The sequence below is a fragment of the Prorops nasuta genome, unplaced genomic scaffold, assembly GCF_024137725.1.
Source record: "Prorops nasuta isolate Cenicafe-Biocafe unplaced genomic scaffold, Cenicafe_Pnas_1.2 PNAS00013, whole genome shotgun sequence".
NCBI lineage: Eukaryota > Metazoa > Arthropoda > Insecta > Hymenoptera > Bethylidae > Prorops > Prorops nasuta.
Genome location: NW_027116810.1, coordinates 5,912,287 through 5,936,370, shown reverse-complemented (window position 1 = coordinate 5,936,370; position 24,084 = coordinate 5,912,287). Strand labels below are relative to the sequence as shown.

Below are 24,084 nucleotides of genomic sequence, written 5' to 3'. Positions count from 1 at the left end.
TTATTTATTATTGAGTCCAATAAATTAATGGTTATTAAAAAAAAATTCCTTGTAATGAAAAAAAAAATGAAAAAATTTTAAACTTCACCAAGACTCGAACACGAGCCCACCGCATGACAAACGGCAACCTTACCACCTGCGCTACAGCGCTCACTTGATGTACTAAGAGCAAAACAGCCTTTTAAAGACTGACTACAATTCTTTCACTAACTCGTCATAAACGATCAAGAATTAGCTGCGATAATAAATACATTTATCTCCACAGCATTATTGCACTAAATTTATTATGTTTCTAATTTGAAGCATACATTTTACATGAAGATACGATACTTTAAGGGTGTTCATGCAATACTCTAAATACAAAACTATTCATATGCTCGTTTATCATAGTTATTCAACTACATATAACAAATATTATAATATTACTTAATTAATTTATGATAGTTGAGCATATGAATAGTTTTGTATATAGAGTACTGAATGGTTACCCTTAAATTATCATATCTTCATGCAAAATGTATGCTTCAAATTAAAAACAATAAATTTAGTACAATAATGCTATGTAGATAAATGTATTTATTATTACAGCTAATTCTTGATCATTTATGACGAATTAATAAAAGAATTGAAGTCAGTCTTTAAAAAGCCTGTTTTGCTCATGGTACATCAAGTGAGCGCTGTAGCGCAGGCGGTAAGGTTGCCGTATATCATGCGGTGTGCTCGTGTTCGAGTCTTGGTGAAGATTAAAATTTTTTCATTTTTGTTTCATTACAAAGAATTTTTTTTAATAACCGTTAACTTATTGGACTCAATAATAAATAAAAAATGCAATTGTTAACAAATTAATATAAAAACATTGAGTTTATTTTACCTCAACTCATTTGTTATAATAAAACGCATTTTTTGTATTTATTACCAAATCTAATTAATTAATGGCTACATTTGACCATTTTATCAAAATTAAAAATCAATTTAGGAAAAGTATTTTTATTTTATTTATTCACTTTTACCATAAGTACATCAGCTGTCAAATAGATCAAAGCTGTCACTACTCCTTATTTCTTTATTACACTTTATTTTTCCGTATACACTGTTCAAAACTGAATCATGTACAGGTATAGTTTCTGCTTCCCTATACTATCTTGTAGCAAAAATGCTTCTCGCAAAATTGATTCATGTCCATCTCAACTCCTCTATACTATCTTATAGCAAAAATTTAAAGACAACAGCGTCAACAGCAGACGAAACGCGACATCGACAAATATGAAGATGACGTTTTAGACGTATAGTAAAAGTATTATCCAGAAAGCATATTATTTATGTTGGAAACGTAGGGATGTCGAAAAATGGAATGGAAAATAATGCAAATATGGTGCATATATATAATATTATTTATCAAGTATAAAAAGGAAGAGATCGGATGTAATTTTCAGCCTATAAAGAGGAAAAAGCATCAGATAAGCATCGGGAGCAGTAAATCAAAAGAAAGATTAAAGAATATTTTGCTTTGTTAAATTAATCTTTCTTCTGACTTGCTGCTCCCGATACTTATCTGATGCTTTTTCCTCTTTATAGGCTGAAAATTGCATCCGATCTCTTCCCTTTTATACTTGATAAATAATATTATATATATGCACCATATTTGCATTATTTTCCATTCCATTTTTCGACATCCCTACATTTCCAACATAAATAATATGCTTTCTGGATAATACTTTTACTACGTCCAAAACGTCATCTTCATATTTGTCGATGTCGCGTTTCGTCTGCTGTTGTCATTAAATTTTTGCTATAAGATAGTATAGAGTAGTTGAGATGGACATGAATCAATTTTGCGAGAAGCATTTTTGCTACAAGATAGTATAGGGAAGCAGAAACTATACCTGTACATGATTCAATTTTGAACAGTGTACTAACATTTGTCTTCGTTCACGCCGTTCACGGTGACAGGCTGTGAATATAATATATATAATTTTTGATATATTACGTTCTGCATTTAAGATGGCTACTGACGTATTTCCGCTGGCAGTATACTTTGTGCAGTCTGCATTCCTTATATCAAAATTCACTTACTATAGAGCGTAGTACTATTCAAGATGGCGGACTTGGCAACCTTGGGTTTGACCCACTTGAGGCCAAAAACACTCACAATATAATAGTTGATGTGGTATATATTATTTATTACGAGCATTGTGAGTTTTTGGTGGAATGCGTGCAAGAAAAAGCAAAGGTTTATTAAAGTTATTCGTCGGATAAATTTTATATTAGTACCGCTGAACCTCTAGCGATATCTATCTCGGTCGTTGTTAAGTTACAACGATATTATTAGTTTTCCTTTCAATAAAAAACTCAATGAAATATCAATTCTCAGCTAAATGATTCGGTTTAGTACAATTTATATTAACTTCAATTGTTCGTAACTCCGTCGCTTAACTAAGATTGAACTGAGAGTTTTCTTAAAAAGGAAAGGTACGTTTATTCGGTAGGATTCGGTAGGTTACCGACAGTACCGACATTACAAGCGACAATCATCGCTGACTCTGAGTTACAGAATCGCACTTAGCGATTTCTGTCGGTAACTGGACTTAACGATACCGAAGTTGTCGCTAAGGGCCTCCGCACACAGTATCCGTAGCTACATTACGTTACGTTAAGGCAGGATTAAACTTAATCTTAGCTTAGCGCACACAAAAGATTGCTAAAGTTAAGTTTTTTGAGGCAGGATGCTTGTAATAAACAGGTCTGAGGTGATATTTTTATATTTATAAAGAATTTTTGCAACTATTATTGTAGTTGCCTTAACGTAACGTAATGTAGCTACGGAAACTGTGTGCGGAGGCCCTAAGAGTTACAGAATCCCACTACAGGTGTAGTACTTTCGGTACTACCGTAGTACACTGACATTCATCGAATCTGCTCGTGAAGAATGGCCTACTAGATTTGTAACTAGCTGGACAGCTTCAGGTCTCTAGTTCTCACCAAAGCGTAAAACGTCACGGTGACGTCAGATGACGTCACGATGACGTATTGGAGTCGTGGTGGGGAGAATAAGGAGAATCTGGTAAATTGCATATACTCGAGTGTAGCGGTTGATCGTCTTACTTTTGTCAAAAGTATATCATCTCGGGATAAAATGGTATAGTAAGAATTTTCTTCTTTCTCTGTCTAATAGCATAAGAGTGAGAGAGAAAGACATATGATACCCCATGTGCCCATTGATTCTGCTCGAGCACGTTTTTGGTATAGTGATAGGAATTTTGGTATACTGATAGAAGCGGTAATAATATAGTAATCAAACGACAGATCAATAAAAAGAAGAGGGCATATTCCAATGAGTGAAGTGTCAAAATGTGCAACTTAACCTCTGTAATTTGTATTAATTTATTAAAATAACTTGTAAGTGATGAACTTTTAATAAAATCATATTAAGTGTTATAAATTTGTATAAAAAATATGTATTTTAGTTTTAACCTATTATTGTGTAACATATGGTGTATAAAAATAACTGAAAATATATATTTTAAATTAAATTTATGTTGTTGATATTTTGTCAAGAATAACACATCATTAACTTTTATATTAATAATAAGGAGCTATATTCTTGAGTCGTAAAGTCCATTGGAGCTTGCAAGTCAACTATGGATCCCAAGCTTACAGCAATAAGATTCTACGAATAAAGAAGATGCAATTCATTATTAAAATAGATAATCGTTAACTCAGATTTTTTTGCAGAAACCTAATATCAATAGTGACAAGCTTTCGTATCTATTTCCAATTGGTGATGCTGGAAGAGAACCTCTGAGAGCTCCTGACAGCTCAACTGCCACAGGTCCAAGAAACAGCTATTTACGTAAATCTGTCCAGTGTCATGCAATACATTATCCAGAAGCCATTCTGCTATTATCCAGCTAATGTTTCTACGCAATATAATTAATTACTTATTAATTTTCAAATATACTAAATATGTAAAGAAGAAAAAGCCAATATATTAAAATCCATTTACTTACACTACATCTCATTACGTAACCATGAGTGAATATTGTTGAATGGTGACAGAACAGTTTATAGTTGCAGAATCAGAATACATTCCTGTTGTGGGTAATGTTGCTGGGTCCTTTTGTTCTTTCGCAGTATCCAAAAGCAGCAAATTTGCAATGATTTTACAATTATAGCCTATATTCGAAGAAAACTTTAATACTTAAACTTAAATTGAAGAATATTCAAATGATTAATAGTAACTCCTTACGGATTAAGATATCTTGCATTATTTTCAATTTCTGCTACCAGTGCGTATAGGCAAATTCAGTGGTAAATTGTTATTCTCATCACTTAGAGCTTGTTAATCCTGTAAGTTACGTAGCACTTTAAAGTGGGCAAACAAATCCTTACGCTGCATTATATTAGTCTTCTCTTCCTTCGCTAACTTTTGAAAATTCATATATTACTGTTATCCACGAGTATATTTACCCAGTGGCTGAAAAATATTAGAAAGAGTATGAAAATTCATTCTTAAAAGTAAGCATAAATTATTTCCATATTCATAAAGTTATACATACCTATTCTATTATTTAGCTGGATGTTAGCTGCCACGAAGACATCCATATGTAATGTGCCTGCCCTCCTTCCTTTTTAATCCAGTGTATTATCCTAATAGTTTGCTGCAGGACAGTCTTAAGTCAGAAATAGATTGAAGTGTGATAATTCGGTTCTACTTTCTCTTTACCCTGGCCTACCATGAGGAGATACTCTTTTTTATCTTGATTTTTCATAACGTAAATGATAAATAATTATTCCTGAAATAAAAACGTGCACACACACACATATATATATATATATATATATATATTATTGTCTTTTCAGATTATATACTCTATTTTTTATCTTATATAATTTATTTTTTTTTTCTTTTTTTCAGTACTCCGAAAATTGATTTACGTTAAATAATATTGGTGGCCCTGAAAAGGGCCGATTTTTGGATCCGACACGTGGCAGAGCACATTCCTTTTTTATACCATGCAATCCGATCCATCTAAAAAAATACCCATTCGAAACCAACAACAGTAAAGCTCATTCAATAATCCGTCCAGTAGCCATTCCGCTCGATCACTTGATTAAGTCGATTAGGTATCGAGTTAGTCAAGTTAGCTAAGAACTCTGGGTCAGACCTAAGGCCTTCCCAGATATTCTTCGCTTGATCGAGAATCGCTGCCCTCGTCCTCGCGCCTGGCTCTATCCATCGTCTGGACATCAATGCCCAGACGTTCTCAATTAAATTGAGATCCGGTGATCGAGCGGGCCAATCCACCACTTCCAACTCCGGGTGTCGCGCAAACCACGCTCGCGTTTCGCGTGAGGTATGGATCGCTGAATTGTCCTGCACAAATCGGATCACCGGTACTTCATCCGCGGGATATACATTACGCACGCTTGGGAGAAAAATTTCTTCCAAGATGCGAATGTATTCCCGGGAATTCATACGTGGAGAAATCTCCACAAGATCACCGATATGTTCACCGGAAATCCAGCCCCATACGCCACACGATACGCGTCCAGACCGATGAGTCTGGAAGACGTGGTTTGGCTGCAACCGGGTATCGTTCGGGCGCCACACGTGCAAGGCCTGAGCCTGAGAGGGCAACGATATGAAAACCTTTTCATCGGTCCATATCGTAGCCTTCCAATCTGCACGGCTCCGCGAAAGATTCGCGAGGGCATAGCCAACTCTCTGCTCACGGTGAGCAGGAGTTAATGGGATTTTACGCGCTGGACGACGGCAGTGAATACCTGCAGAGTGTAAACGCCGCAGGCCGGTGGTCACTGAAGCTGGATAATCTATCTCCTCCACTATGTCGCTGACACTAGCGAAGGGATCTTCTTCGATCCTGCTCAGCAGCTGCTGGTCATCGATCTCCGAAGTCCTTTTCTGCCCTCTGTTCTCCGCTCTCCGGTCACGCAGTGCGTGGTCTCCGCCTTCGCGGTACCGACGTATCCAGCGCCTGACGGTGGTCTCGTGTGCCCCGCAGAGTACAGCGATCTCACTCGCGCTTTTCCCGCACTCAAAATAGCCAATGGCTCTTCCTCTGGTAGCCTCACTATGCTGTGACATCGTCGACGTATCCAATAGATATGAATGTTATAACAAATTAACGTTATTATCGATACTTCTAATTCAATAATCGAGGCATTATTCACTTTTATCTATAATAACGTTAATTTGTTATAACATTCATATCTATTGGATACGTCGACGATGTCACAGCATAGTGAGGCTACCAGAGGAAGAGCCATTGGCTATTTTGAGTGCGGGAAAAGCGCGAGTGAGATCGCTGTACTCTGCGGGGCACACGAGACCACCGTCAGGCGCTGGATACGTCGGTACCGCGAAGGCGGAGACCACGCACTGCGTGACCGGAGAGCGGAGAACAGAGGGCAGAAAAGGACTTCGGAGATCGATGACCAGCAGCTGCTGAGCAGGATCGAAGAAGATCCCTTCGCTAGTGTCAGCGACATAGTGGAGGAGATAGATTATCCAGCTTCAGTGACCACCGGCCTGCGGCGTTTACACTCTGCAGGTATTCACTGCCGTCGTCCAGCGCGTAAAATCCCATTAACTCCTGCTCACCGTGAGCAGAGAGTTGGCTATGCCCTCGCGAATCTTTCGCGGAGCCGTGCAGATTGGAAGGCTACGATATGGACCGATGAAAAGGTTTTCATATCGTTGCCCTCTCAGGCTCAGGCCTTGCACGTGTGGCGCCCGAACGATACCCGGTTGCAGCCAAACCACGTCTTCCAGACTCATCGGTCTGGACGCGTATCGTGTGGCGTATGGGGCTGGATTTCCGGTGAACATATCGGTGATCTTGTGGAGATTTCTCCACGTATGAATTCCCGGGAATACATTCGCATCTTGGAAGAAATTTTTCTCCCAAGCGTGCGTAATGTATATCCCGCGGATGAAGTACCGGTGATCCGATTTGTGCAGGACAATTCAGCGATCCATACCTCACGCGAAACGCGAGCGTGGTTTGCGCGACACCCGGAGTTGGAAGTGGTGGATTGGCCCGCTCGATCACCGGATCTCAATTTAATTGAGAACGTCTGGGCATTGATGTCCAGACGATGGATAGAGCCAGGCGCGAGGACGAGGGCAGCGATTCTCGATCAAGCGAAGAATATCTGGGAAGGCCTTAGGTCTGACCCAGAGTTCTTAGCTAACTTGACTAACTCGATACCTAATCGACTTAATCAAGTGATCGAGCGGAATGGCTACTGGACGGATTATTGAATGAGCTTTACTGTTGTTGGTTTCGAATGGGTATTTTTTTAGATGGATCGGATTGCATGGTATAAAAAAGGAATGTGCTCTGCCACGTGTCGGATCCAAAAATCGGCCCTTTTCAGGGCCACCAATATTATTTAACGTAAATCAATTTTCGGAGTACTGAAAAAAAGAAAAAAAAAATAAATTATATAAGATAAAAAATAGAGTATATAATCTGAAAAGACAATAATATATATATATATATATATATATATATGTGTGTGTGTGCACGTTTTTATTTCAGGAATAATTATTTATCATTTACGTTATGAAAAATCAAGATAAAAAAGAGTATCTCCTCATGGTAGGCCAGGGTAAAGAGAAAGTAGAACCGAATTATCACACTTCAATCTATTTCTGACTTAAGACTGTCCTGCAGCAAACTATTAGGATAATACACTGGATTAAAAAGGAAGGAGGGCAGGCACATTACATATGGATGTCTTCGTGGCAGCTAACATCCAGCTAAATAATAGAATAGGTATGTATAACTTTATGAATATGGAAATAATTTATGCTTACTTTTAAGAATGAATTTTCATACTCTTTCTAATATTTTTCAGCCACTGGGTAAATATACTCGTGGATAACAGTAATATATGAATTTTCAAAAGTTAGCGAAGGAAGAGAAGACTAATATAATGCAGCGTAAGGATTTGTTTGCCCACTTTAAAGTGCTACGTAACTTACAGGATTAACAAGCTCTAAGTGATGAGAATAACAATTTACCACTGAATTTGCCTATACGCACTGGTAGCAGAAATTGAAAATAATGCAAGATATCTTAATCCGTAAGGAGTTACTATTAATCATTTGAATATTCTTCAATTTAAGTTTAAGTATTAAAGTTTTCTTCGAATATAGGCTATAATTGTAAAATCATTGCAAATTTGCTGCTTTTGGATACTGCGAAAGAACAAAAGGACCCAGCAACATTACCCACAACAGGAATGTATTCTGATTCTGCAACTATAAACTGTTCTGTCACCATTCAACAATATTCACTCATGGTTACGTAATGAGATGTAGTGTAAGTAAATGGATTTTAATATATTGGCTTTTTCTTCTTTACATATTTAGTATATTTGAAAATTAATAAGTAATTAATTATATTGCGTAGAAACATTAGCTGGATAATAGCAGAATGGCTTCTGGATAATGTATTGCATGACACTGGACAGATTTACGTAAATAGCTGTTTCTTGGACCTGTGGCAGTTGAGCTGTCAGGAGCTCTCAGAGGTTCTCTTCCAGCATCACCAATTGGAAATAGATACGAAAGCTTGTCACTATTGATATTAGGTTTCTGCAAAAAAATCTGAGTTAACGATTATCTATTTTAATAATGAATTGCATCTTCTTTATTCGTAGAATCTTATTGCTGTAAGCTTGGGATCCATAGTTGACTTGCAAGCTCCAATGGACTTTACGACTCAAGAATATAGCTCCTTATTATTAATATAAAAGTTAATGATGTGTTATTCTTGACAAAATATCAACAACATAAATTTAATTTAAAATATATATTTTCAGTTATTTTTATACACCATATGTTACACAATAATAGGTTAAAACTAAAATACATATTTTTTATACAAATTTATAACACTTAATATGATTTTATTAAAAGTTCATCACTTACAAGTTATTTTAATAAATTAATACAAATTACAGAGGTTAAGTTGCACATTTTGACACTTCACTCATTGGAATATGCCCTCTTCTTTTTATTGATCTGTCGTTTGATTACTATATTATTACCGCTTCTATCAGTATACCAAAATTCCTATCACTATACCAAAAACGTGCTCGAGCAGAATCAATGGGCACATGGGGTATCATATGTCTTTCTCTCTCACTCTTATGCTATTAGACAGAGAAAGAAGAAAATTCTTACTATACCATTTTATCCCGAGATGATATACTTTTGACAAAAGTAAGACGATCAACCGCTACACTCGAGTATATGCAATTTACCAGATTCTCCTTATTCTCCCCACCACGACTCCAATACGTCATCGTGACGTCATCTGACGTCACCGTGACGTTTTACGCTTTGGTGAGAACTAGAGACCTGAAGCTGTCCAGCTAGTTACAAATCTAGTAGGCCATTCTTCACGAGCAGATTCGATGAATGTCAGTGTACATACCAAAAAGCTCCATGGGAGGTGTGGTTCCTAAACCCATCAAAAAAATCTTGCAGGCCATTAGTGTGGCGGTCATTGTACGCATAACCTAACCCTGGTTTAGTTAATTTGCATACAGTGACAGTTCGTCTAACTTTTGTAAATTTATTATAATTTTATTGTAATTATAAGAAGCTGAGAATAGTCTCATAGATGGCCAGATTCTGCATAATTTCAATGATTTCGACTAATATTTGTTAAAAAAGATAACTGTATTGTGAAAAAATTATCGACCGCACCCAAGTGTCTGGTGATTCATAGAGAAAAAGCGAGACTGTTGTTTATACTATAAGTAAATTCCACCAGTGTTCAAGAAATTCAATTTGTAAATTTCGTACTTCCATCCGAAAATGGCAGAAGTTCATAATTTAAACGTTGATGCTATTAGCTGTCATGCTTGGAACAAAGACAAAACAGGTCGGTTTTAACTATTTGTTTATCAAATAATATTAGAGTTTACTAAGTATTGAGAAATGTAGCTTTGACCACAAAATATAATTTAATAACAATTTTTTAGAGGTGGCAATATGCCCAAACAATAATGAAATACAAATACACAAACATAGTACATCTGGATGGAAACTAACAGAAAATCTGCAGCAACATGATATGCGGGTAACTGGACTGGATTGGGCACCAAATACTAATCGAATAGTAACTTGTTCGGTTGATAAGAATGCATATGTATGGACTAGAGGAGATGATGGAAAATGGACAATAGCCTGGGTACTTTTGAGGATAGCTCGAGGAGCAACCTGTGTTAAATGGTCCCCATTAGGTAATGAGATTTGAAGGCTGTAGTATAATATTTAACTAAAAAAAGTTATTAGCTCAATTTTTCGTTTGGCAGAAAATAAATTTGCTGTTGGATCTGGTGGCAAGGTAATTGCAGTCTGCTATTTTGTATCTCAACAAAACTGGTGGATCTGTAGGCATATTAAACGTTCATTAAAATCTACTGTTACATCAGTTGATTGGCATCCAGATAATCAAACATTAGTTGCTGGCTCAACGGATTACAAAGTTCGTGTATTTAGTGCTTTGCTTACTGATAACGAATTAATAAGCGAAGGAGAGCAAACACCAGCCAAAAATGTCTGGGGAAATAGTAATAGTTGGGGAAGCTTACTTGCTGAATTTGCCAATACACCTAATGGAGGTATAGTATTGTTCACAAAAATATTAGAAATTTACCATTCAATATGTTAAATAAATATTTAATTAATATAATTTCAGGAGGCTGGATACATTCTGTAACATTTAGTCCATGTGGTAATAAAATTTGTTGGGTAGCTCATAATTCTTCCATAAATGTGGCTGATGCCAAACAAGGGAATAAAGTATGCATGATACATACAGAGCACTTGCCATTTTTAAGCTGTTTTTGGATGGGATCTAATTACATTATTGCTGCGGTAAATTGGAATGTTTCTCCATAATGTTAAGATATTTTTTTGGCCTAAATACAATTAATTTTTCTATTCTTTAATTTCAGGGTCATAGCTGCATGCCAATGCTGTATTCTGTAGATGATAAAGGACAAATTTCCTTTTTATCAAAAATAGATACTACACAAAAGAAAGAGGCTGCAGGATTGTCTGCTATGAGAAAATTCCAATCTCTTGATCGTCAAGCGAGAAATGATTCCAACGATAATGTAATAGATAGCATACATCAAAATACAATTAATTGTATACGCAAAGTATCTGAAAAAGAGTTCAGCACATCGGGTCTCGACGGACAGCTGGTTGTTTGGGATTTAAAGGTATAGGACTGATGTCTTGATCAATTATATTATGTACTTGTGCAATAATGCAATAATTCTTAATACTATTTCTATAATTTTTTAAGCTTCTTGAAAATTCCATTGCTGGCCTGAAGATAGTCTGAAACATGTGTTTTGATCCCGTCAAAGTCAGAAAGACTGCATCTTTAAAATGATACATAAACGTTGTAATAAAAAATACATAATTGATCCATCACAATATACATTTTATCCTCGCGTTATATCGAAAGTGTCTCTGTTTTCTCCTTTTCCAATAATTATGGATTTATATGATATAATTAATTGGATATTCCTGGAAGGCTAATTAAATATTATTTCTAGTACTCTAAAAAAGAATTTTTAGGAAAGATGAAAATGATGTAGAATTCGTTCTTTGTTGCAATAGTGTCCACTTCCTGTTCATTCATTGGACTCGATTGGACAGAGTACGATGACAAAATTGGAGCGAGTCGATAGAGGGGTCGCTTGCTTCTAACACAGTTTGTTCCTATGGTTTGCCCAGCTACACGTCGGCACCATTAATGGACGTATGCACAAGACCAGGGCTCTGCAAAACGGCGATTTACTGCAACGTTACAGGCTGGCTTTTAGATGGTGGGGGAAGTCGGACAAGTTCAGCGGGAATATCGATTCGCAGTCTCCCGCAAACTACCCCCGTATGCCCGGACTGGAGTATCGTGTGTGGTGTGGTGTGCTCGACGCCAGTTACTTGCAGATCAAAGGATTGCGAATCACTTCCTTTAAGCCTTCTTCGACGCTTCATCCTGACCAAGTTTCGTTACTCGCAAACTTTATTGGGATTTCATTAGTGCCGGAAGAGATAAACGTGAGCGGATTTAATTAGACGCTCTGTTAAACACACCGACTTATAAACTAGCAAACACTCCTGGCTCGGCTAAATTTTCATTGCCTTCTCATATTATCATCACCGTATCGTTATACAGATTTCAACATCTGCATTGAGCTTCGATAAAATACCATTGAACAAACTGAATCTATTCTAAATTGTAAATGAAGGAAGGAAGGAAAAGTTTTTTTATCTCGTCTATTAATTCTTAGAAATATTGTTTATATTTGCGACAGCTCGTTAAAATTTTCAAAATAAAATCAAGTGTGGAATATGTTACGGGAGAACATTCAGTGCACTTCTATTGAACATTATTATTATTGAAATATGGTGAAGTGTCATTATTGCAATTATATCAATGTTTTTCAGTCAAATAGACAATTTAGATGTTAAAGGGCCGCACAGTAGAGAGTTCCTGCGACTGGTCTGAAGGGAGAACTTGGTCTTGCGCCAAGATTTTTGAATTGCCAATACGATTCGAGCGATGCTATTGATCAAGCCGAGGTTTAACCGAGGTGAGCATTGATGCTAAGGAGATAAAAGTGCATCGAGAGAGTTCTCGAATGGAAAATGAAAGAGAATGGAAATTCTTTGGGAAAGTGGAGTGAGTATTTTAAACAAATAGAACAGATTTAGCAAAATGAACAAATTTTGCAGTCGACGAAGGAAAATTTGGGAAGCGATTGGACGTAATTGGGTTTAAGAGGGAGGAAAAGTGGGAGGGGGTTGAGTGGTGGTTTACGGAAAGGTTGGAGATAAAGAGTAAGTGGAAGCCGATTGTGGCAGCGTTATTTGATAAAGGAAGCGAACAGAGTGGAGGATTCCGGACGAAAATGTGGTTACCTCAGCTTGGGCAAACGAAAACACGTTATTCTTGACTACGAGGGTGGTGTTATTAGAAATCTTTTGGGGCAGTAAGCTGCTTGAAAATGTCGTCGATATCGGCTCAAGGTGTCGTGGAGAGGGCCAGTGCGGAGCTCACAAAGAGGATCAACGGCTTGGGCCTCAGGGCGTCCAAGCACCATGGTTGGTGAAGCTTCTTGCTTTACTCACTTTATGATTTTCATCATCTTAAGGCGATAACAAATCTCTGCAATCGGTATTACTTTTTCTTCAGCATGATTCTCTCTCTCTCTCTTTAAATCTCTTTAAATCTCTTTTTTAATCTCTTTTTTTATACATATATGTATATAAAAGTGTCTCAAAATTGATGGTCAAGCCGCAAACTCTATAGACGGAAGGGCTAATTTGGAGAAAAAAACTCTTATGATTTTTTTTTAATATTTCATATATTCTCCAAATTACATAACAAAATGATGCAACCAGGAGTTTGCATAAATTGCAGTGCTGCTTGGTAAATATTAATATATAATATTAGAAAGATTTATATTATACATATAACACCAAGTCTTTTTGTAGATATGGTAATATAATGATAAAAAAAGTTTAATAACTATATAACGATTTTCAAGCCGCGTTAAAATCAATACAGACGTAATTTCATTAGGTCTATTGTCTACGGAATAGTATATTGCAAATCAAGGGAAGAAAATGATCAATTACCAACGAGGCGGGAAGTTCGGATGCACGAGACGGGGTTAATACCCGAACCGAAAGCGACATTTAAGAACGTCGTACTTCGCTGCAACCAAACTTTATACTTCGTCGATAATAGATTTCTTCCTATGATCAACATAGTTCTTTTCATAACAAAGTAAGGTGAAGTGCAGTTTTTAAAGGAATATTGCGGCAGGGTGAAAATAATTTACTTTATATCCTCGCTGAAGATACTTTTACCCCGTGAGGCTTATTTTCTTATCGCTATAATCAGGAAACGTAATTTTCATTTTGAAAAACAGACATAAAAAGCTGCAATTTCACCTCACGTGCTATGAAAAATATTAAAATATAGTATATAGAATTATTTTTTTTCGAATTATTGATATTTATCAAGTTACATAGCGATATTTAGGTTACATACAATTATGTAATGTAATTCGATAAATATCAACGATACGAAATGCATTCAATAGTTTCTTATTGCTATTGTTATATCCACAAAAATTTATTCTACGCTATATGTTTAATATTCTTAATTTTTAACCAGTTGCATCATATTTTTTGTAGCTCCTCCATCCACAAAATTACGCTTATATATATAGACATTAAAGTAACTTGAAAAATATTAGCAATATGAAAAAAAAGCTATTAAACTTGTTTTATCATTATTGTCATATCTATAAAATACTTTTTTAAATCTTTTTAATATTGCTAATATTTAGAAGCTGATTAACAAATTATGTGCTTTTTTGGCCTAAGCATCTTGTTCTATAATTCGGAAAATGTTAACATTATTAAAAAATGGTACAATAAGTGTCTTATAATATCTCCCCTTATGTATAAAGTTTACGGCTGGCCATCCAGTCTGAGACACAACCTATATATACATATACAGGATCCGCAGGTAAAGTAAATCAGGGTAAAAAACGTTTAAAATTACAATAGCAGACAATCGACATATCATTGATCGATAATAGACAGAGAACTGAGCAATGACTTGCTGTTTCTTTCTGTCACTCTATTATCCCTCCCCAAAAGTTAATTCATTTTTCACCGAAGAATTTGTAAACTGGAAGTGAGAAAGGAACAGTATATTTCTCTCTTTCTCGTATACACCGTACACACACATTTAATCATTAACTGTGTTTTAGCTCTCAAACAGGTAGTGATGGACCTGTGTGTACGCGTATATGAGAAAAAGAGAGAGAAAAAAATAAATGCGCTGTACTTCTCTCTCACTTTAATTGTACCAATTTTTAGATCGACAAAGAAATTTAGCTTAATTATTGATAGGAGGAAATAGGAATGACAGAGAGAAGCAACGAGTCACTTGTCCATTTCTGTCTGTCATTAACCAATTATATGCTGCTTATCTGCAACCGGAATTTCCCGCGCTTTTTGTTTTGATCCACTTTGCCTGGCAAACCCTGTATACTATACAAGGTGTATCATTGAATCATGTTATACCTTCAGAGAGCGGTAGCAGGAGGTTATAACTTTAAGCTATATTTGTTAATATATAAATCATTGATCGCTGGGCTACTGATAATTTTTTACGCAAATTCAAAAATTCTGCAATTATTGATTTGACGAAATCCTAATCAGAATAATAACATATTCGCAGTTGTCTATGTCTCTACAGTTAAACTGTGTAATATTGCATGCATGCATCTACGGTGGAGATGATTAGATCTGCGTCATATTAAAGACATAAAAGCTTCAAATTTTCATAAAAAAATTTAGTAGTCCAACCACCCACGTATCATTAATGAAACTTACTTAAAATTACGCTTCATGCTACCCCTTAAAGATCTAACATGGATGGCTCAATGATATATATATCATCTTCAATCTTTCTAAGGTTTCTGGGTCAATATCGACTTATAGTACACTCATCTCTAAGTAAATTATTACCAAATTAGGCAATTTCAACTTTCAATTTCATCTTGGTTCTTAGAAAATCGCATTTAAACATCCAAAATGTACGAAACATTGTTATAGCTTGGATTTTTACTGAGTAGAAAGAGTGGCAAGTAGCTTGTCTGTTAGCGTTTTAGAGTCTTGACCTTCTGGTCCCTGGTTGCACAGTTTTTGTATTATTTGTATTGTAACATACAATTTATTTGGAGCAATATTGCAACTATTGAGGATCAGGGGAGAATTAAGGTACGTACATAGCCGGAGATATTGGAGATCTTGGACCGTCTTGGGGTGGGATTGTATATATTAGGAATAAAACCTGTAACCACAAATAATTTCACCATTGGCACTGATTGATCTGAATATTGCCATTTTTTGGGACAAATTCCTTTTAGATTAAAATTGTTTTGTGTCAGAGTCTTTGCTACGGCATGATTATATACGTATACATACAGGGCGTATATATATATATATATATATATATATATATTCTAATAAAGCCCGGTAAAAAATGTTTGTCCAGAACTTATTAAGTAACGGCTATTAAGGACTCAAAATTATTGAAAAGAGCTATGGAGAAAAAATTTTTACAAAAACTTTTTTTTCTATAATCATTTTTTTTTTAGGGTTTCTAGGACGGTATATATCGACTTATAAGACACCCTACTGTATGTATAGTAAAAACATTCTTATCAAATTGCACAATTTTAGTTTTCACTTTAGTCCCGATTGTGAGAAAATCGTATTTAAAATTTCGAAATACCTATAAATATTTATTTTAGTCATCTGCATCTTGACATATGTATAATTTTGTAAAAATTGTAACAATAGAATTATAAACAATTAATATTAGTTTATTGCTCTCTGATACAAACAATTAGACAGAATTTACGTCAATATAAATATTGACAAAACTCAGGAACATTAGCAAAAACGCTATCAAATCCCCCTCCCCCCCTCCCACAATAAGATATGTTCAGGAATCTTTATATTATCAGAACTACAAAATTATACATATTAAAGCGTAAATAAAAAAAAATTAATAGCCTAATTGGGAGTAGAGCCTGGAACTGCACATATTTTTATGCTATTATAGATTGATTTGAACATTGTCGTTTTTCGTAATAAAATCCTTTTATGTCATAATCTACACTACCTACACACGTAATTATATAACACTAATATTACGGACAAAGCAAATGCTGTGGATTGCCTTAAGAAAGAAATTTTCCTAGACTCGAGTAAAATTTATAGATCGAGCAGCTATGGGATCCCTTTAAGACGTGTGATTATCACACTAATAATCACTTATACGGGATATCACAAAACTCGTGGTAAATCCGGAAGTGCGAGATATAAGGACGAAATTTCAGAAAAAAACTTGTATACCATTTTTTAATATTTTCAATATATATATATATATATATACTGAGTTATACAAAAATATTTTAAGACTACGAGTCTGCAAAAATAATGATGCATCTCGGTACAGATTAATAATAACATACAAATTTTATAAGAATTTCCTGTAGATATAATTATGATGCTAAAAATACTTTAATTATATACTTTTTCACATATTACTCACATTTTCCAAATTACATGAAAATTTGTCTACTTGTAAAATTGTTAATTCCATATAGCCTACAAACATTATTATATATATATACATATATATATGTGTGAGCAATATTAAATAAAAGTGTAGAATAATTTTTTAAAGATATAGTCATATGAAGTAAATTGGTTTTAATGATTCTCTTATAGTATACTGTAGAAAGTTAATTCGTCGACCTTTCAGTTAACTTGACAGCGTATATTCTCAGCTAAATTTTTATACTATATACGGCTCGGTATTTCTATCTATTGGTATATAAAATTGATCCGTGTTTAGGGACAATTATAAATTATAGTAAATTCTACTCAGCTTCGCAGGATTTATCAAGCAGATAAATTTACTAGGACGTTTACCAATAACTGGAATAATTGCTCCTACAGCAGACAAAGCCAACGATTCTATTTTCCACAGTGTATTATTGATATTTGTTGACTTATACATATAGCTTAGAGTCGTTTTGTTTACGTTTCTACAGAAGCTGCTAAATTTTAGGGACTAACACGAGAAAGTTGAAATATATTGAGGAGTATATGAAAGACAAAAAAGAAAAACATTAAGATTGGTGAAGGTTTGTGCTCTAGGCAGATTTCTGTCTCTTAAAAGGTAAACTTGTAGCTCGCACTGTATATCGCTTTGTCCGTCGTCATCATCATCGGTTTGCCCGAATTGATCGCGTAAAAGAAGGCACGGGCAATGTAGTTTATCGGTACCATGAACGATTTAGAATGGAGAAAATCGATAGGAAAGTTGTGCTGCACATCGCGTGCTTTTGTTGCTACTGCTAAAGAAAAGCGCGATGGTCTCCATTCGGTATCATTATACGTAAGAGCTGCAGTAGAATCTTCTTGATTGGTCAGCGCGGCGTTTACTATATGTGACCGGTCATTCCGCGCGCATAATTTTCGCTCAAACGTGTACATATGCACACGACGAGTCACGAATCCACTGGATTTTAATCTTGTAACTGTGTCTCGCGCCATGTGTGCGATTCGATCGCTACGCGAAAACAATTCTTATAGCTTTGCGGTCGGTCAGTAATTGTACCTGCAGCAGATATAATCGATAAATCTTCCTGGCCTCGCAGCGGCACTGCCTTCCGTAGCCGAAAAAACAACGTTTTTAGCAGCTCCAATATAGCTTCATTCTACACGCAGCCATTACAATCAATATTATAGTGAAATATTGCAGTGCATGTACGCGCGGGGCTACGATGCAATGGGAAAGATTTGATACGGTTTTAATGAAGCGCGGAATGACGATTTAGGAGTTACGTATCGGCCGCAAGAAGATTGGACGGATGCCCGCCGGTATATAGGAATAAACGAGTTGATAAAAGGAGAGGATGAATTCCTCGGTGAAGGAGACGAGCGTTCCGCGTGTCAAGCCAAGAAAGAGATGGTAGGCTGTTTCTCGCGTAAAGAGACAACCTGCTTATGTGCAGCGTATATATATATATATATATATATATATTTATAGCTCGGTCAATTTTGCATGGTAATGGTGGAGGAGCGACTGTGCACGTTAGAGATATACAGCAGACGCATTGCAGCGAAGAGATGAAAAAAACATGATTTCAGGGGGAGGAAAAACGAGCGTGATGGAGCGCGTGACGAACGTGTTCTGCGGGGGTGGTGGGGTTGCTTACACGAATCTGCACAGTACGAACAACGCGAACGCAACACCGGAGAAGCCGAGTAGAAGCGGACCGACTACGGGGAGCAGCAATATAGGAGCTACCAATAATAAAATGTTGAGCTGCAACTCGAACGGGCCACGCGCGAGGATATCGAGGGGTCGGTCGAAAAACGTGCCACTCGCGAGCGGAGGAACTGGAGGGTACGTGGCTCCGATCACCTGGGACCAGCTCATGCAGGACGATCATTTTCTCGCCCAATTCTTTCTCTACTTCAACGCCATCGAGAGGAGAGCACTGGCACAGGTTAGATGACAAGATTTTTGCCTTGAAATATTCTATAGTATTATATACATTTCAATTCGTCTAATCTCGACACGAGTAATTGTATATATATATATTATGGGTCTTTAGGTGTGCGCGAAATGGAGAGACGTTCTGTACGCTCGGCCACGGTTATGGGCTGGTTTGGTACCAGTGGTGAGGTGCCGGGAGGCACGTGCGATGCCTTCCAGTTGCCGCGCGAGACTCTACGCCTCCCTGGTTCGTCGAGGTTTCCACTCGTTGGTTCTTTTAGGCGCCACCGACGAGGATATTCCCGAGTTGACCCACGGTTTCCCCCTCGCTCAGCGATACGTCCATTCCCTCTCACTGAGATGCTGTGCTATCACCGATAGAGGCCTCGAAGCACTCCTCGATCATTTGCAGGTAATAAGTTATTTAAGAAACTACCTTGCCGAGAAATTCAACAATCATTCAATTTTATAAGCAATCGCTTATAGTTGCATGCTATTATATTTCTTCTAGTATAAATAAACCACTATTATTTTCTTCTTCTTTTCCACTATTTTTATATAACAGGTCTGTTTATTATATATGAAAAAAGTTGTCCATAAAATATGTATGATTATAAATACTTACAATATTAAATTATAGTGTCGCGCTAAATATCTATACTATATTAGACATGTTTTATAATTGAATAAATAATGTTAAAATAATATAAAATAGTTTAGAAACACAATGTAAATCAAAGTATACTTCAATTTTATACTTGCAACGTATATTATTTCTATACCTGCATTTTTTCATTGTTCGTTCCATTTTATTTTTTGATTAGTCATTTTAATTGTTAAAAAATAAATTCTGAAATTTCACCATCTTCATTTAATTTGGAGTCATGCTTCACTTACAAATCTGTTATTTTTAATCTCAAAGGATGATTCAGAAAAATTGATTTATTTCTGTAGATAGTAAATTAAAAAATCAAAGCAGTAAATTTGTAGAGTATATTTTAACATTTAAAATAATTCACAAGAGAATAGTGAACAAAAGATAAATACTTAATATTAGAGAGAGAGAAACTAATTTTAAAAAGAAGAGAGAAATGCATGTGATAAAATGCTTCCCTTTCTCAATATAAAAGAGTAAAATATTTTCTTCTTCATTTTGTTTCAACTATTATTTGATACTTCATCATTCGTCATTAAATTATAAAAAAGAAATTTGTTTATGTCAAATTTAATACATGTGTAACTATATAGTGCGCGGTAAATTATCATAGCAGGACAACTATAGTTAAAAGATTAAATGCCTTAGCTGAATTAACGAGAGATGTTTTCAGGCTTTGTTCGAACTCGAGTTGGCAGGCTGCAACGAGATAACCGAGGCTGGTCTCTGGGCCTGCCTAACACCCCGAATCGTTTCCTTGTCTTTGTCGGATTGCATCAACGTGGCCGATGAGGCTGTCGGAGCCGTAGCTCAGCTTCTACCAAGCCTTTACGAATTTTCCTTACAAGCTTATCACGTGACTGATGCTGCTCTCGCTTATTTCAGCGCCAAGCAAAGCAGTGCACTTAGCATTCTAAGGCTCCAGTCCTGTTGGGAGCTCACCAACCACGGTGTAGTCAATATAGGTGAGATTGTGAAAGAGTCACTTATTATTATTATAAAATTCGCAAAGCTCGAAATATCTATACAACTAAAGCAAGAAGTAGCAATCGCGCGTACGGAAGAAATGGAGTCGGCTGCTGGTTGAATCCACTGTACTAATAGTGCTGTATATATACTAGCTACTAAGATGCAAGGGATTAAATTTAGAATTAAGGAACACGGCTTTATTTAGCTTTCAAACTGTCAGCATCTAGCATAGCAGAGCATAGCGCTTCTCGAGTGTACATGCAGCTGAAGCATGTCGTGTATTCTCCGGTTCCTGTACGAATGTATACAGGGTGAGGCACTTAAGCCGCCCCAGAATATGGATGCAGAAAGGCGCGTATCTCTTCACCTATAAAAGATATTCAATTTTTGCATAGAACCTTTCTGAAAGCAAATAACAAGAGGCTTCGAAAATGTCCTATGGAAAAATTGAATATCTGTTATAGTTAAAGAGATACACCTCTTTCGGCATTCGTATTCTGGGGCGGCTTAAGTGCCTCACCCTGTATATATATATATATATATAGAATCAAATCTTAACTATATGCATACTTCAATAAGGGAGATTCTTATAGGCTCGTTCAGATTAAATATCAATTTAAAATTTTCAAGTATCGCAAGTAGCTCTTTTGCCAGTAAAAAAATATTTAAGTAGACCTATCATGAGAGATGATTTTCGCGCCAGGCTTGGAGCGTCATTTTACCCATTCAAAGAAACATGTTGGAGCAGTACGAAGTTTGCTGCTTGCTGAGTAATCTCAACTGGACTCGGAATCGGAAAATCAATAAAGTAGACATCAAAGCCTACTGCACAATTACAATCATGGCCGACAATAATTTTAAGGCCATAAACTAATGATAGTACCTTATGCACTTGTTCAAGTTAAAGAAACGTTAATTTCAACATTTGTCGACGGTGACGCGCAGTATAGTTTGAGGCGTTTAAAAGTAATCTCTCTGTATATAAATTTACATGTTAGCTTAAATACCTTGTGGAAATGTCACGTGGGATTTTGGTGATTTTGCAGTACATTCCCTGCCATACCTGACAGTACTGTCACTATCCGGATGTAGCAAAGTGACCGATGACGGCGTCGAATTGATAGCGGAGAATCTAACGAGACTTCGCTCGCTTGATCTCAGCTGGTGCTCGAGGATAACGGACGCGGCCTTGGAATACATCGCTTGCGACCTGAACCAACTGGAGGAGCTCACTCTCGATAGGTAAGCTCGTGCAGGATATGAGCGTCCCTCGAGCGGAGATGTTCCATGCGCAACAGGCAAATGCCTGTCGAAGAGAATTGTGCAATCTATTAATTTAGCGCCACGTAAATTATTATTGGACCACAAAGAGGCTGGAGATAAATCCACCCGAGCCAACTGGCCGAGTTTTCTTGGATATAATGTAATAAATTATATACGAGGCCACTATATAGTTTTCGGCCGCAACCATGCATGGCCGACGCATTCTTGTCGTTCTCCTACATTACACTGAAATTTATTTCGACGTTAAATTGGCACGTGTATCTTACTCTTGTAGATGTGTACACATAACTGACATCGGAGTGGGCTACATTGCCACAATGGGCTCTTTGAGCGCTCTCTTCCTGAGATGGTGTTCGCAGCTCAGCAATTCCGGCCTTCAGCATCTCTGCGGTATGAGGTCTCTTCAAGTTATCTCGGTAGCAGGCAAGTTTGTACAGTTTTTTCCATTGAAAACTTGCAATTTTCAACAGCTTCATGCTCCACTTTTCAGGCTGCCCATTATTAACGAGCAGCAGCTTATCCAGCCTGATCCAACTTCGACACTTGCACGAGCTGGAATTGACCAACTGTCCAGGAACGTCCCCGGAACTTTTCGTCTATCTGCGCGAACATCTACCTCGTTGTTTAATCATTGAATGAATGTTTATATTATTGGGAGCAGTACACCCTTCACGAGCATGTACAATCTCCGAATATAACAATTGTTAAATATGGATCGAGCCTCGAGGCGCCAACTCGGAAGACTTTTCCAGTAATTTATATCTGGGAAAGCGTATGTGCAATATTGCTGAAAAGTTTCTCATCGTCCTTATGATCTCTATAACGTGCAGAACTAAAGAAAAATAAATTAAATGATTCATTTTGTAACGACCGGAATACTTAGCTTTTAACGCGCATTGCAACATGACGTGAATGAAATATGTGTCTCTGCAACTTTTTAATATGGCTGACACACCATCCACGCGATCGCACCATACCTTTACGAGAAGCAGTGGAGAAGAATCTTCTTCGATCGATTCTCTAGCACGTATATTAGGATAATAAAAAAAACGTCAATTATTTTCTTTTCTTTATTGCACATTTAAAATTTCTTTCTGTACATTCAAATGAAACTTTTCATCAAACTTGAGCTTTGTAGCTTAATTTTGAAAGATGGCGCAATTTATTTTATGATCATTTGTTTTTTGCTCTAAAAGCTTTTTTTTCAACACGTTTCTCTCTCTCTCTCTCTCTTTCGCTTTCTCTTTCAGAAAATTAAACATTGTAATTATTCGGATTTTAATATCAATTTGAATTTAACTAGATATTACACAAATTAGTAATGTAAAATTAATAACGAGCATATTATTTTATATTATTAAATATATTCTTTACGACATTAACTTGTAAATTGAGCACAAACAGTTCTAAATTTAGTTGCGCCATTTTTTTAAATTTATAGCTAAAAACCTCCACTGTAGTGAAAGATTTTATTTCAATACATAAAAACTAAATTTAATTGTGCGATTAAGAAAAATCGACCTTTTTAAATCACCCTAATATATATACTATATGAATCATTCGAGATCGAAGTAGAATCGTTTTATTTCCCGACTACAAACAAGATATCTCAGAATTGTTGGTGAAGCAATATTCCCCATAGGTAGAATGGCCAATTTTGAGAACAAAACTCTTATACAATTGTTTCATGTTATATTAATATATTTTCCGAGTTATATGAACTAATATTTTTAGGTCAAGAACCTATACAAATTATTATGCAGCAACATACTTGATAAATATTAAAAATATTAAAAAGATTTATAAAAGCTTTTTGTATAAGACATGATAATATAACAATAAAAGAGGTTTAATAACTTTTTTACATATTGCTAATATTTTAAAAGTTACATAAAAATAATTTTTCTATTCGTAATTCCGTTAGGCTAATAGCCTATAGAAAATTATATTATATGTATATAGCTCGCGTTAAATAAATGAACAATATTAAAAATAGTGGTAAAATAACTT

General features: G+C 36.0%; 2 protein-coding genes across 3 annotated transcripts; both read left to right on the top strand.

Annotated features, from left to right (window-relative positions):
* The first annotated feature begins 9,532 nt into the window (after positions 1-9,532).
* On the top strand, positions 9,533-11,504 carry Arpc1 (Actin-related protein 2/3 complex, subunit 1A). The gene is made up of 6 exons (XM_066734607.1): positions 9,533-9,923; positions 10,024-10,284; positions 10,357-10,665; positions 10,743-10,921; positions 11,002-11,271; positions 11,358-11,504. The coding sequence occupies exons 1-6, from the start codon at positions 9,857-9,859 to the stop codon at positions 11,394-11,396; spliced, it is 1,125 nt and encodes a 374-aa protein (XP_066590704.1). The 5' UTR covers positions 9,533-9,856; the 3' UTR covers positions 11,397-11,504.
* A 430-nt stretch (positions 11,505-11,934) lies between these two features.
* On the top strand, positions 11,935-24,016 carry LOC136778019 (F-box/LRR-repeat protein 16). Of its 2 annotated transcripts, none has more exons than XM_066734627.1 (7): positions 11,935-13,165; positions 18,815-19,176; positions 19,285-19,578; positions 20,495-20,786; positions 21,837-22,032; positions 22,349-22,497; positions 22,565-24,016. In XM_066734627.1, exons 1-7 carry the CDS (start codon positions 13,069-13,071, stop codon positions 22,711-22,713), a joined length of 1,539 nt encoding a protein of 512 aa, XP_066590724.1. In that variant the 5' UTR covers positions 11,935-13,068; the 3' UTR covers positions 22,714-24,016. The 2 variants fall into 2 exon arrangements, with proteins under 2 accessions (XP_066590724.1, XP_066590725.1); XM_066734628.1 differs by having other exon boundaries at positions 11,936-13,238; positions 22,565-24,012.
* Positions 24,017-24,084: the final 68 nt, after the last annotated feature.

Excerpts from the sequence above, each read along its gene's own strand:
- LOC136778019 (XM_066734627.1), top strand. The coding sequence starts at position 13,069 with ATGTCGTCGATATCGGCTCAAGGTGTCGTGGAGAGGGCCAGTGCGGAG. Across the intron at positions 19,579-20,494 it reads CACTCCTCGATCATTTGCAG|GCTTTGTTCGAACTCGAGTT; the intron begins GTAATAAGTTAT and ends AGATGTTTTCAG. Across the intron at positions 22,498-22,564 it reads TCAAGTTATCTCGGTAGCAG|GCTGCCCATTATTAACGAGC; the intron begins GCAAGTTTGTAC and ends TCCACTTTTCAG.
- Arpc1 (XM_066734607.1), top strand. The coding sequence starts at position 9,857 with ATGGCAGAAGTTCATAATTTAAACGTTGATGCTATTAGCTGTCATGCT. Across the intron at positions 10,666-10,742 it reads TGCCAATACACCTAATGGAG|GAGGCTGGATACATTCTGTA; the intron begins GTATAGTATTGT and ends ATATAATTTCAG. Across the intron at positions 11,272-11,357 it reads TGGTTGTTTGGGATTTAAAG|CTTCTTGAAAATTCCATTGC; the intron begins GTATAGGACTGA and ends TAATTTTTTAAG.